Here is a 14,248-nt window from a genome sequence, read left to right as displayed (position 1 = left end):
AACTCTTGACTGTGAAACAATCTGTGACATTCTTCACAATCACCTTCATCTTCAAATTTATCCACATTAACTTTCAAGACTAATTATTATTATGATAAAGATTAATAATATAATAATAATAATAACAACAAAAATAAAAATTATTACAATAAAGAAACACCAATACCCAGTCTATCCTGTCTGAAGAAAAGTTAGAGTTCATTTAAGCTTGTGGTCTTAACTTCTCTTTCTCATCCAGCTTAATTTTGTACTTGCTTTCCTCTCCCAATTTCCTAGTTAAAATTTGTATTGAAGTATCTATAACAGGAAACAATTAATTCATTGAGTTAATGGAAATAATTAAAAGCTTATTTTGAAGCTTACAAAGAATGAAATATTAAAGCTACGTGCAGAATGACTACTCTGCTTTAAGCTAGATCATGTACGAAATGAGTTTAAATGATTAAATTCATTCATATTATAAATACAAAAAGGATATTCATGAGTGAATCCTTTTCCATATTATTACTAAAGATCCACTAAAATATATCACTGTCAACAGTGAAGTGTCATCTGCCACTTTCACTGGTTCCCTGATCTCTTACCAGTTGGAAAAAAAAAAAAAAAATCACAAAAAAACCCACTTACTGAACTACATTTAACTACTAATGTAGTTAAGGATTTGGTTAACTACACTAGCTGCAAGAGAATCATAGTTTCCTGAGTTGCAAGGGACACACAAAGATCAACAAATCCAGCTCCTACATGTATCTGTTAAACACACAAACTGATATATGAACTAAGCTCACTGATTTTAAAATGATGAATTTGTTAATATATTCTTTCTGTACCACTTAAAGAAATAGAGCAGATTTTCATTAATTTTGATGTATTGAGATAAACAGTTAATTTTTTTCCCCATCAGTCAATTAAATACACATTTTCCACTTCTAAAACATCAGATAAAGAAATAAGTAAAAGGATTCTGAAAGAGAATGAGTACTTATAACAAAGAAGTACTAACCCAGAAATCCAACTTCCATGCACAGAATCAAGAACTGACAGACCAGCTCAGCCTGCCCTGTTGATAAAGGTACCTCTTCAGATATGGCCTAACACTCAAGTCTTAAAGATGCACTCAAAAAGCAGAAAATAGAGGATAAATTGTACAGAAAATGTCTGATGTAAATGTACACAAAGATTTATTTAATAACCTAATTCGTAGTTCACTAAAATTATTATCTTCCTATTACATAAAAATAGAGAATACAGGAAAACATCTGTTCTCTAGAACTGCACATTAACAAAATCATTGTCTCTTTTTTTTTTTGCCTTATTTTTCATCTACACTATAAACATAATTTAAGCAATCTTTTTATCTTTTATATGTAATAGATGGTCTATAAGAGATCTAAGGATGAAGGAGGAAAAAAGGAAAAGAGGAAAATAAAGGAGAATAAGAAAATTTCAAATGAAGTAATACTTCTATTCAGTATGCCAGATGTATTTCTTTATTACCATTCTCCCCATCAGACTTCCTCTCATGGTCAGTGTCAGTCAGGGATAATGCTGAGTTTGCCCGGCTTGACAGACAGGAGCTGTGTTCTGACTTCATCCCCCTCATCCACATCCTCAGGGCATGATCTGGTGATGCGCCACCTTCCGTTTCAGTATCCACATCTGAGCCCACTTCCAGTGGGTAGCTATGCTCTGATACACCATGTAAATCTGTTTGGTAGCCAGAGCACAGAATATGGGGTGTCTCACAGAATTCCATGTCTGGGAGAAAACAAAACGAAACAAAACAAAAAGCATTTAGAAAATAATTCAGAAGTTAAACGCAACATACATTTGATGCCCTTCAAGAGAACCTGCTTTAAGAATTAATATTGTTAACACCATTAGAAGACTTTTTTTGATCCATGACTGCTACCTATCTACTACAATTTAAGAGTGCTATTTTGAAGTATTTAATGCAGCACTGCAACAGTGCCTTTTCATCTGACTGAAATATATAACTTCAGTGTGTTCACGCCTACACGCTAATAGTAGCATATCAATTTACAACTGACCTGTGTTCATATCAAAGACCTAAAAATAGGGATATATATATATATATTTTTTTTTTGCCTGAAAGATGACAGTTTTAAAATTAATCTCACAAATCAGAACGATGGCTGTTTTTATCATAAGGAGTACATAGTGAATTTGCAAATGTCAGAAATATTCAATTAATCCCCACCCCCCAAAACAACAACAAAAGACTACTTACCAATGACTTGCTCTTTGAGAGTGCTGTCCTTGCATATTCACACCAGCAGGTTTTGGTTCTCCAGTGCTTGTGAACTACAGGAACCTCCAGGAAGAGCAGTGACTACTAGGACTGTACAAGTGCCATCTCATGACACCAAGTGAACAGAGATATTGGAGAGTTGTACAGTGCTCAATACTTCAGTTATTCTTATTAAACACTGCAACTGTAGAGCATCAGAAATCCAAGGGAAAACAGAATGTGGACAGGAACCATAATGTGAATATGCAGAGGAAACATTCTCGAAGAACTACAGGTAAGTAAGACACATTAGCAAATTATAGCTTTCCTTTGAGGTGGCCTCTGCATATTCTCACTTGTGAGAATCCAATTACAAATGCAACTCCCAGGGAGTCAGACAAGGAGTTCTAATTAAATAAGGATTACAGAACTGTACTCCCTAATTGAACATCAGACCTGGGATGCCATCTTGAGAGACTGAATACAATATCAAACATGCATACAGTATACTTTCAATTTCCAGAAAAGAAACATTAGAGACGAGGGTCATTGAGAGAGACTGAGGACAAATATTCACTCCTACTGTCATCCTAATGAAAGCCTCAATTTGCTGAACTAATCCACTTACCAGCCAGTGAGAGGAATGGTTATTATTTTAAGCATATTCTAAGAAATAACAAAAAGCCCTGGCATTTTCTTGAAAGCATCGACCAAAATCTACAAACCAAATGCTAAGCTAAAATAGGCAGGTGGCTCAATATTCAAGTCATCAATCTCTGTAAATCAAATCTCTTAGCCAACAAAACTTTCCTGAAGGTCTCTGTTGTGGCAGCAGCTCATACAAGCTCAGGCAATGGCAATGTGTTTTCTAGAGAGCAAAGAGAGGGCAGGGAAAGGAAAGGGAAGAGTGAAATGCAGAATTCCCAGAAGATCACCCTGGTTCCCTGGTGCTACTGCATGGGCTGCCCTATCTCAGAAGCATAGACTGTGCTGCTCATGCTCCTCTCATGCCCCAGGGCAACCAAACCAAGGCAGATATGGAGGCTCTAGCACCTCCCTGATCTCTCATCACAGATAGAGGACCTGGTCTCAGGTCTGTACTTGTGAAACTGCAAAATGCATCAACTGGAGAAACATACACAGAGGCCATCTCACAGGAAGTTATTGAAGATAACTACATACAGTGTTGTTCATATAATGACTTATTTGTAGCTCTCATTTAATTATATAGTATTTACACAACAAACTAGTTTCACTTGTTTTCATTACACAGCATTAACCAAATTTTCCTATGACACAGTCTAGATATTGATGCTGGACACAAACATCACAGCTGTATTACACTCTGCATTTGCTTTCCTTTTGACAATAGTAAATGAATAAAACTACTTTTTATATAAAATACAGTTCCAAACAGTGCATGGCATCTCTTATTTTTTCTTGACAATGTTCAAAAAAGGACTTGCACATAAACCAAATAAAAAGCCAACAGTGGTGCTAGATGACTAACCAGCCAGCTACTATCAATGAAATAAAGACGAAAGCTCATAAACAGGCTGATACTATTCCACACTGAAATAAGGCCTATACTGTTCATTTAAATGGAGGCCATGGACACCACTATTTCACCAAGCATTTCCTAGTAACAGTGAAGTGACTGAATGCTTCCTTGTAAAATAACTGATTTACAGTTCTGCTTAAATGAACTGAGCTACTATAAAACGTGACAAAAGCTCTAGTCCATGTCCTACCCTCATGCTGTGAAAGGAAGGTGAACGCTAAATCTTGCTGGCCAACAACAGACAACTAGCAATGAGGCAGCTTGTGACAATTCTGAGAATTAGCACACGTATTAACAGATGACATAAAAAGGAGGAGTAAATACATACTTACATTTCAAGAAATATATTAACAGAGAAATGTAGCAGATTTATCTGCTAAAACCATATAAAATTCAAGGAAAGTATATTAGACAAATAAATTGGATAGCTGCATGTAAAAAGACTAGCAGTTCTGTAGTGCTTCTCATCTAGACTGATGAGTGTGTTTCGAAAGGATGAGAGTTTATTGATAAATATTAAGAAAAAAATTATGGAAATGACACTTAGCTCTTAGTGAAAGAAGAGCAACAGACTTAAATACCAGTCTTAATATTCATCTAGATTTTGATCAAGGCCCACTCTAGAGAAATAACCTCTACTAAGTCTGCCCCATAAGACTTGCTGCATTTCTCTCAAAAAGCAGTTTCACTTTCATTTTTGAACTTAGACTTCTGTAAAGTACTGCAGCCAGCAATGCAGTGTTCTTAGATTACGTCTCTCTTTGTCAACTGAACAACATTTTCAAGAAGCACCTCCTTCCCTTTAAAGCCACTATCTATTTATTTTTAGCAACAAAGAAACTTTCCTGCAATAATAAATACTCTGGCAATTTCAGGAGCCATGACAGCTAACGCCAGCCCCCAGGGAGCTAAGATGCAGGCACTTCCCTCTGCGGATGTCCACCACAGGCAGACTGTCTGCCCCTAGCAGCCTGCAGCCCACAGCCTTTCCGTTTGCAATTGCATATGCCAAGGGGAAAATTCATCCCAGTAAATCTCACAAATGCTAATTAGATTACACATGTTTAAGAAGCATAGAATTTAACCTTCAGTCTAGAAGTTAATTCAAAACGTAGCAGCTAACAAATTCAATATTTCAGCTATTTTTTTTTCTCCAGCAGAGTAAAATAAATCGATTTTTTAATACTATAACTCACAGCCAACCAAATCCGAACTCAATATATTGCATGAATAGCCTATTTCTTAAGTATACAAACATTCGTAGTATTTCAGCTCTCATGGGATGCATTTTCTGAAAAGCACTTAGCACGCCAAAATTGTCTGGTTTGGCTTGCACGTCTAACCTTGTTACCTAAAATACCATGCATTTCCACAAGGAGATAAAGTTCAAGTGGATTTATGGTAGACTTAGTCTAACCAAAGAGAAGCAGTCACAAAAGAAATGAGGGAACATTAACATGATATTCAAGTTTTTGCATGAACTGTGTACAGAGAAAAAATGACTGCTATTATGAACTTATACAGAAGATCATGATAGGATTTTCATTTCGGAAGCTTTGTGAAGTTCATTTTAACTGAACTTCTAAAAAACAAATATTTAATTCTTCACTCTTGAAAAATATATATATATATCAAATTAACACATAAAGAAATGCAAAATATTTTATGAACAGGAACCAGAAAGAAGCTGGTTGCATTAAAATTAATCAGAATTTCAGGTGACTCATTCCTTTCTTTATGCAACTTAATTTTCATGGAAAAAGAAATACATATATACACAGAGGATCAGTTAAACACGTTTGTCCACACTGGACAATATTGTCTTTGCTCTTCTTTAATATGTTCAATCTGATAGGGTACAATATACTCTGAAAGGGGCTCTGAAAGGCAATCCAGTTCAACTCCTCTGAAACGAACAGGAACATCTACAGGAACATCAGGGTGCCCAAGAGCCCCATCCTGCCTGACTTCGAATGTCTCCAAGGATTGGGCATTCACCACATCTCTGGGCAACCTCTTCCATAACAACATGCCTACGAAGCCCCTGCTAAATCTGAAGACATATTTGCTCCAGTGCTTTCTCTTGTACAAAATGCAGCCTAATTGCTCTGGTAATTAAATCACAATACCACGTTTGGCCTCAACATATGCCAGCTACTCTGTCTGTACCATGAACTCAATGCTACTTACTAGGAGCAATCGCTGTTTCTCAGTCCCTCACCATCATACATGTCATCTATAATATTTAATCAACAGATCCGATTTGGATAAAGCCAGGATGGTGGCTGAGCTTTAAATAAATTACTGCAGAGATGCTGCATGCAGTCGATGGCTGGAGCATGCTGTGAGGGCTCCATCTGTGAAGGCTCTGCCCACAGTATCTGAGTAAGCAATGGTGCTAATGATGGAAATTGAAGGAAGATGGAGATTTCTTACATAACACAGAAGCACAGCTTTGAGAAGCCATTCAGCAGCAGGTGCTTGGGGAAGAGCAAAGGACATAGTACAAAGACCCAGCGAGGACCTAATGTGTGCTTATGAAAATGGAGATCTTTAGTCTCTTCACCAATTAGTTTTGAAAACAGAAAGTGAAGCTCGCTTATTAACTTCGATGAGCAATTTATCCAGTTCAAGGGGTTGACTTGGCTAGAGAAAGAATGTGCTTTCTCATGGACTGATTAGACTACAGAAAGATTGGATCACCACCTTTTTGTGATAAAAAGATGAGCGATGTCTGTCAAAACACTAATTTCCCAATATATGGGAGAAATGTGCAACTCACACCCAAGACTGTGCACTCAGCAGTGAACCCCTTTTGGCTTGGCTATAGCTCCAGAGCCCCATCAGATTGGGTATGTAATGCAGATGGGTATATTGGCTCCTCTGTCCTTCAGCTGTCCCCATGCCATGGTGGTCCCCATGCCCAGCCTTCCTCCATCGATTCCGCATTGCCTGTGCTACGCACGGGGTGATGCATTAACCTGAACAGCATCATGGCCACAGTACTTACCAAGCTAGTGTCTGAAGGGGTGATAATAGGAAAATCAAAGCAAGAAAAGAAACAAACATGCAGGTTTTTTTTACTGTGTTACACAGTGAATGAGCTTTCACACTTAGAACTAACACCAATAGGTTAATCAGCAAGTGCATATCTTCTGCTTCAAAATGAGAAGACCAGCTGCTTATGGTACAAGATAGACAAACAGGAGGAGGAACTGAGAAAGGAAGGGAGAAAATAAATCAAATGGAGAAAGTGAAGCTCACATTCATTTTTTGAAGCAACACACATGCACCCTCCTAAATGAGAAATTTTGAGGGCTATTGAGCACTCCACTAAATTCAGTGTGTTCAATGGCCCTTAAAATTTCTCATTTCTCACCTGAGCACCATAGTTTACTGGCTGTACCCTAGACTTGAGAATTAAACGTGCAGACATCTTAAGCTACTTTATCAAGTTGTTTGTGTACCGCAAGCTGCTGAATAACAGTGCGAATGCTGTGTGTGTGTGTGTGCGCTCATATTTAATTGAGACAGAGATTGTCATTATTTTTTTTTTTTACTTTTCTATATGTTCCTAAGTTGAGAACACGCTGCTTCTTCCCCAATACAATATAATTTAAGGACATCAAATTTCAGTAACTTTTCATATTAGAATCACTGAGACAGAAGCACTTGACAATGACTGTTAACTTGCTTTTTAAATCACTTGATAGGGTATCATCACAATCCAAAACAGATTTAGTTGCATCTATTTTAGTAAAAGGTATATTACACATAAATAATCTGCATATAAAAATATCATTTGAGCTTTTATATTTAGTTATCAAATGCACAAGACTGGATGCTTTCTTTTATTGTATTTCATTTTTTCCTTGTATTCTTTTATCATCTCTGTAATTTATTTTCTTATATTAATCTCCGGTTAACCACCAGAAATTTAAAAATAATAGTAATAACAAATAAACAAAGATTAAAATGGGAATCCGAATCTGCTATAACACAGGTTTATCAAAATTGCAGATAGGTCAGCTAAGGGATTAAGAAAGAAGTATGCACTTTCACAGAACTCTTAGGATTGTGAAATTCATGAGAAGGAAAGAATCTATTTCATAAGTCCTTCCCCAGAGGAAGCCGAAGAGTAATTTCTGTAAATTACTATTAAAATCAAATTAATAAGGATATGTAGTTCTCAACTTCTGCATCCTACCCTCATCCTATGAAGACAAAGACAAACTTTGTGGAAAAACTTTTCTACAGACCATTGGAAATCCGTAATGTTAGAGATCTTGTTTTTCAAGAGTAATTTAGCAAGGTGATAGGGCTTTTCAAATACAATGTAAATGCAGTGGGCCTTATCTTAATTTTGCAAGACAAATTATCATTATCAGACTGGACATGTATTGTTGGTTAATGTCTTCCCTATTCTTAAAGTGTTGCTTTATAAGGTAAAATACTTTCATTTACACCGATTCTGTTAAAGAGAAATTTCCATTGCAGATACTCATAAATGCATCTCTCTTAATGAACTTTGGACTTACAAAACCGCAGCAAACACCAGGAGTTAGCATTTAACCTACATTTCTGTTACAAGAAACCTGCTTAGTCTCAAATAATGACCATGTTAATGCTCCTCTACTGAAAGCAAGAGGAAAGAAATATTATCACAGACAAGAAAGAACCTCAGTATCATTTGTGAGAATTATTTTATAATACAGCAGTTGAAACAAAGTTTGGAAAACTTGTCTTACAATGAATTCAATTTCAATTTCTATATACAAAAAGACATTAGGAAGGAAGAATTTTCTTTCAGAAGCCTAACAAATTTCCTTGCTTCTAAAATCAATTGTCTGTTACAAATTTTGGTATTTCTGCATGTGTTTAAAGGAAGCAATAGATAATGGACCCTTTCTTCTCATCATTACAGTTTCAAAATTAAAGCTAGCCACAATCTTACCATGTAGATTCTGTTAATTTATTTTATTAAGAAAAAAAAAGAAAAAAAAAAAAAAAGGACTTTCTTGAAGGACAGCACAGCTGTGAATCGAATCATCTGGAGAAAATTAACTTTTCTCTTTGAAAGAGTTTTATATGACTGCATATTCTTCCTCAAGATTTACTTCAGAAAGTAAAAAAGTGTAGTACTGATAGCTTTAATCCGGTATGTTCATAGCTTAACAGGCATAGATAATGTAGTGGTTCCAGCTTGAGGGCTGGTTTCTCATTTAAGAGAATGAAGACTGCCAATTTTTTTTTTTTTTAAACAGACTTTAAGTTGTGTACCACCATTTTTCAAAGTGACGAGACCCTCTAATTGTTGCATCATGGTTTTGTAATTCTGAAATTTTGCTATCAATAATCCACATCATAACATCATATAAAGCATGAATAATGTTACCGAATGTGCAGCTTACAGAAGAAGACTACATGTCCCAGAGAACATCACGGTCAGAGATAAGTCACAGGACCAGTACACTATATAATCTCACTTCCAGGCGGGACTGACTTCTTTTTGAATCCTGGCATCCAGGGGAGCGTGTTGGAGCTTTCCAGCCGTTTTGCCTAGAGTTACAGTAGGCCTCTCGGTTTTGGGACTCATTCTCTCTCCTATTTTGCTTGATTTGTTAACCTTAATTTAATTATATTGTATTATATTGTGTTATCTTGTATTTCAATATAGTATTTAGTAAATAAGTGTGCCTCCTTAGATTGTTGCCGCTGTTTTCTTTGCTAATTAACTTTTTTTCCTTGTCCTTTTGGGCTAGCGGCCCTGCAGGCCAGTGGCCCCCCCCTGTCACGGACACAGGTAGATTTTCGGTTAACCCGTGACACGTTGCTAAATCCCTACAAACTTCTGAAAGTCATTTTTGAATGTGGTTACGTTTAAAGCAGAATCACTTCCATTCAAATATCAGTCTTTGAGATTTCATGACAGATATCACATCCTAATAGCATTCAGTATGGGAATATAAAGTCAATTTCTACCAACAGTTTTGATTCTGATTTGTAAAGTATTTTAAAAATAAACCTATTGTTTCTAAAAGTCTTGAAACTGTTTCCCCTTTTAAAATTCTAGTAGAACCATTCACATGCTAAATAAAAATCAAAGCCTTTTTTGGACGACAAAAGTGTAGGCATCTTTACAGTATTCATTGATTTAGTGTTTGAAGGCCAAAAAAGAAAAAAAAGTAAGATCTGATTTCATTTACATGCTGTAAATCTAGAAACACCTTGTAAGATGCCAGTGGGACAGATAAAGAAGGCAGCATGTAGGCTTCAGGTCATAATGACTGTCTGGGAAAAAGCATATGCAAGTTCACATCTTCATGACAATGGAAATACTTTTAGAAAGCCAATATCAACAGAGACCTACCAGAAATGTTCTTTGCTGATTGGTTATTTGGGTTATATTTAAGAGATCTGAGGGTACTCAAGCCACAGACAGCATACAAGAAAATGACCAGCATCACAGAGTAACTCAGCTCCTCACCTTGACTTCCACCAAAAGGCACAGTCATCTACTATCATTTAAAACTTGCTTATATTTACTACCCATTTTCTTTTGAAGATGGAGAGCTGAGTATTGGAGGCAGACAGGAGTGGGGAAGGCTTTTATTGTCATCCTGGGCCAGCTTCAGAGAATGCACTTACATCTATTTCAAGACTGAAACAACACAAGAAAGACTGAGGCTTCTGTAGGACTGGTTACTTTCATCTATTGGCAAAGTTCATACTCAAGCTGACAAATTTTTTAAAATCCTCGACATTCTGGAAAAAGTATTTGCAAGTGGGAATAACAGATGTGTAAGCACAAAGAGGCAGGATCCTTAAAGGAAAGAGTAAGGCCTAAGACACAAGCATCAGGTTGTGCATTTGTCAAACAACAAATGGGCCATCAGTCACTGCTGTCACTGTGCTGCTATCACAGGAATGATAGAAATGGAAGGGCAGTGGCCACTAGCATTGCGAGGTCTGACCCTAACATGTCTCCTCAGCAGCTGCTTCCTGCCCTGCCCTGTCAGAGCCAACATGGCATGAGCTCTGTGGCACAGCAGTGCCAGGTGAGGGCCCTGCTCCTGCCTTCTTGGCTTCTTTACTTTTTAACTGCTTTAAGTATAATCACCTTTTCCACTAAAAATCAATTTAGACTGTGAGATAGCCCCTACTTTAGAGCTTAGGACAGCTAATCAGATTAACTTTGCCCTATTTGGATTGCAGGTCCACATATTTGCAATTTTTCTTAACTTTTCCCCCAGGATCTTTGAAAACTTATGGTGTACATGAGCTTAACATCTAGTAGGGATGCTGTATATACTTTTAACTTATATTAAACAAATAAGTAAAATTTAGACCAACAAATACCCTCTTTTTATTTATCCTGGAAGAAGAAAGGGAGACCATATGCACGTGAGCCCTTCACTACTTCCATTCACATCCAATTACATCCAGCTGCCAACCTGACATTGCTGAGAACATATGAAAGACAACTTGGCACATCCATTGCATTTGATTAACCAACAGGGGATACAGATTGTCAGTCAAATAACCTCTCTTTCCCCAAAAATCTCTTGAGGAGTTTGTCACCAAATGTTCCATCTGATAAGGAAATGGGAGATTACTCTCTCTTCAAAAAATTTGGACCATTTCTGTTTGCTTCTTTTTTCAGGTGTTCAATAATATCAAAACAATTTAGCGGAAATTACTATTTTTTGCATCTCTCATTTCTACTACATAAACCATTATTTTTTTTTCAGGTGTTTAAACCCCTTTCCCTTCTTCAGTTCCTTATTAGTTTGGCTTGTATTTCCAGAAACTGTTTCTTCAACACTAAATTCCATTAATTAGTTACTTAATCTTAAAAGACTCATATTCTGTCTCAGTAACTACAAAATGGGTTTTCTTTTTGTTTTTATACCATCAAGATGCCTTAAAGTAACTCAGCTGAAAATGGTGCAGCAATTGCAGGTGTGCACACCCAGGAAATACACTGTGGTAATCTTAAATAAATATCACAGAATATTACTACTATTTAAGTTAAATAAACAGTCCTTTCACCCTAAAATGCATATTGTGGTTACCAAGAAAAGATGAAAATCTCAGACATTTATGTCAGCATAATAAAGTTCCTAAGCATACAATATGGTATCTATAAACTTCAGTGTCATTAAAGCAGAGAAACTGAGCACAGAAGGGAACAACGTACTTCCAAGAACATTTTTCAAAATTATTCCAATAGCATTTGTCTTTATGCTGTTAAGCTACTTAAATAGGTACTACAAGATGGTCTATTCCCTGTATATTAGGAGGGTTATATGCTTAGAATACCAAGAGCTGTTTTCATCTCATTTTCCACCTCAAGATTTGATATAAGGCACCAAAAGAGGGAATAAGTACATCATTCCTGTGCTGTGCCAATGGGAATTAAGTATGAGAAGAATTCCAAAGCATACCAAATCAAAAGACCTCAGTGCATTTTCACAAAGTTTAAACAAGTGCTGTGAGTCTCTACCATCTGTCACCAAAAATTTATCCAGGCTTTGGGAACAAAGCCACTACACTAAGAAATAGCTCGAGTATTTTTATGTGGATAGGAACACTTGGCTACATTGTTTTTTCTAGCTCTCGACCTCTTCAATTCCCTTGCCCTTTCTTAATGTGTGTTCTATTTGTTCTAAAATACTGAATAGTTTATTTGGGTATATAGTACTCATTTTAGCTATTTGAGTCACTGACTTTGAAAACGCTAGGCTGCAGTTGAACCACATAGCATTTTTGCCTTTCATTCTGAAGCAGCCATATAATAGATACCTTGAAAATAACAAGTTACTGACTGGTAAGCATTAAAATGTGATCACTCTCCTTTCGAAAATGAGTAGACAAGCACTTGCTCAAATACAAAGTATTGTATTGTTAATGTGATGGTTGGGAGGCTACCCACCCAACATGAAATAGCTACAAGTTGGTGACTAACTCAGTAGCCCTATAAACTCCTTCACACCCAAAGGAAAGCTTGGCATAGGTAGACAAGCAGAACTCAAGTTCAGTATTGCTGCAAATACTTTCTGCCTCCTTATTAAAAAATTCACGCAGTTGGAGATGAACTAATTGAGGTGGTGTAGACAGTAACACAGAAGGCATTTAAAATGTAATTAAGCCATGATCAGAAAAGGGACACATAAGGGAGACAGCTCTCAAAATAGAGACTCCAGGGAAATACCAGATTCAAGCACAAATGAGAGCGACTGTGCATTGAACCACATTCAAAGACAGTTCTATATACAGCTAGAAGAATCTCCACAAATATCAGTTAAACACTTAGGCTACAGATAACCAGAAAAATAAGGAAGAAAAAATATATTTACAGTTTGAGATAACTTTCATTACCTTTAGTACACACCACAGAGAAAGGTGTTCTGACAAGAAAAGGGTCCTACTGTGTGCCTAAGGGATTCTGAATCACACTGTGGATTTGAGAACAAGAACCCTACAGTATCAATAAGTGTCACAATTCTTTTGACTTTATTCTATCAAATCACGCTTTAGCTCTACATTTCAGGAAGGACAGCAGCAGCCACTGCTTCACCTAGTGAAAAACACAGCTCACACAAGTAATTCACTATATTAAGGAGCAAAAAAACAAGTAGAAAGAAGAGTAAAAACATGCAATTTACAAACCTTACAATTTTGACCTAACATATTTAATAAATATGTTTTATGACAAAATCTGCCGTCTAAAGAGACTCAAAGCAATAGCCTACAGAATTCAGTTCAAAATATTCCCTCAGCTTAAGCTATTTTATAGAAAAAAATGCATTAGAAAAAACACAAGCTACTACTCAGCCATGTAATGAATTGTTTCAGATGACAATAGAAAATGCTTAAGCATCCTTCTGTACAAAGCTTTCTGTTATCTAACAGTTTTGCATTTAAATGTATCTTAAAGCCTTTTTTTCCACTTCTTCCTCCTAATAAATTTGTTTCACGCAAGCCTGCTGAGTTCAGAGTCTTCATGAGTAACAGTTTCTCTATGGGGCAGGAGTCCCATGTGGGTTTTGCCTTTCTAGGCATTATCTACCGTTTGGTATTGTCTCATTTTCCTACCAGCTGCTACGCTATTTCCTGAGCTGCACCACCTCGTACTGTGCCTGATATTAGGCACAACAGTGACAGAGCAAGTAGGAAACAAACAGCACAGCTGAGCAGGATGACTGGCACAAGCTGCAGGCAGTATATCTGGAAGTGGCTGCAACTAAAAAAAAAAAAACACACCGCGTTTGTTTGTGGGAGCTTTAATTGCTTCTCTCTAAAAACATTGCAAGAACCTCACTGATACTAACCAGATCAAGCTTATACAAGACTCACTCTTAAGTCAGTCAACATGTGAAGAACAGATCATTGAATTAGATGTTCCTCAATGACAGATTTTAGTGCAGATGAAA

The 14,248-nt window shown here is 36.6% G+C and overlaps 1 protein-coding gene across 1 annotated transcript in view; it reads right to left on the bottom strand.

Annotated features, from left to right (window-relative positions):
* TENM1 (teneurin transmembrane protein 1) overlaps nucleotides 1-14,248 on the bottom strand; it is a 292,567-nt gene that overhangs the window by 193,978 nt on the left and 84,341 nt on the right. The window contains 1 exon segment of the mRNA XM_015860820.2: nucleotides 1,498-1,758. Coding sequence (XP_015716306.1) covers nucleotides 1,498-1,758 — 261 coding nt within the window.

The sequence above is a fragment of the Coturnix japonica genome, chromosome 4 (assembly GCF_001577835.2).
Source record: "Coturnix japonica isolate 7356 chromosome 4, Coturnix japonica 2.1, whole genome shotgun sequence".
NCBI classification, from domain to species: Eukaryota; Metazoa; Chordata; class Aves; order Galliformes; family Phasianidae; genus Coturnix; species Coturnix japonica.
Note: the sequence above shows the minus strand (reverse complement) of the source record. Positions and strands in the feature narration are given on the sequence as shown.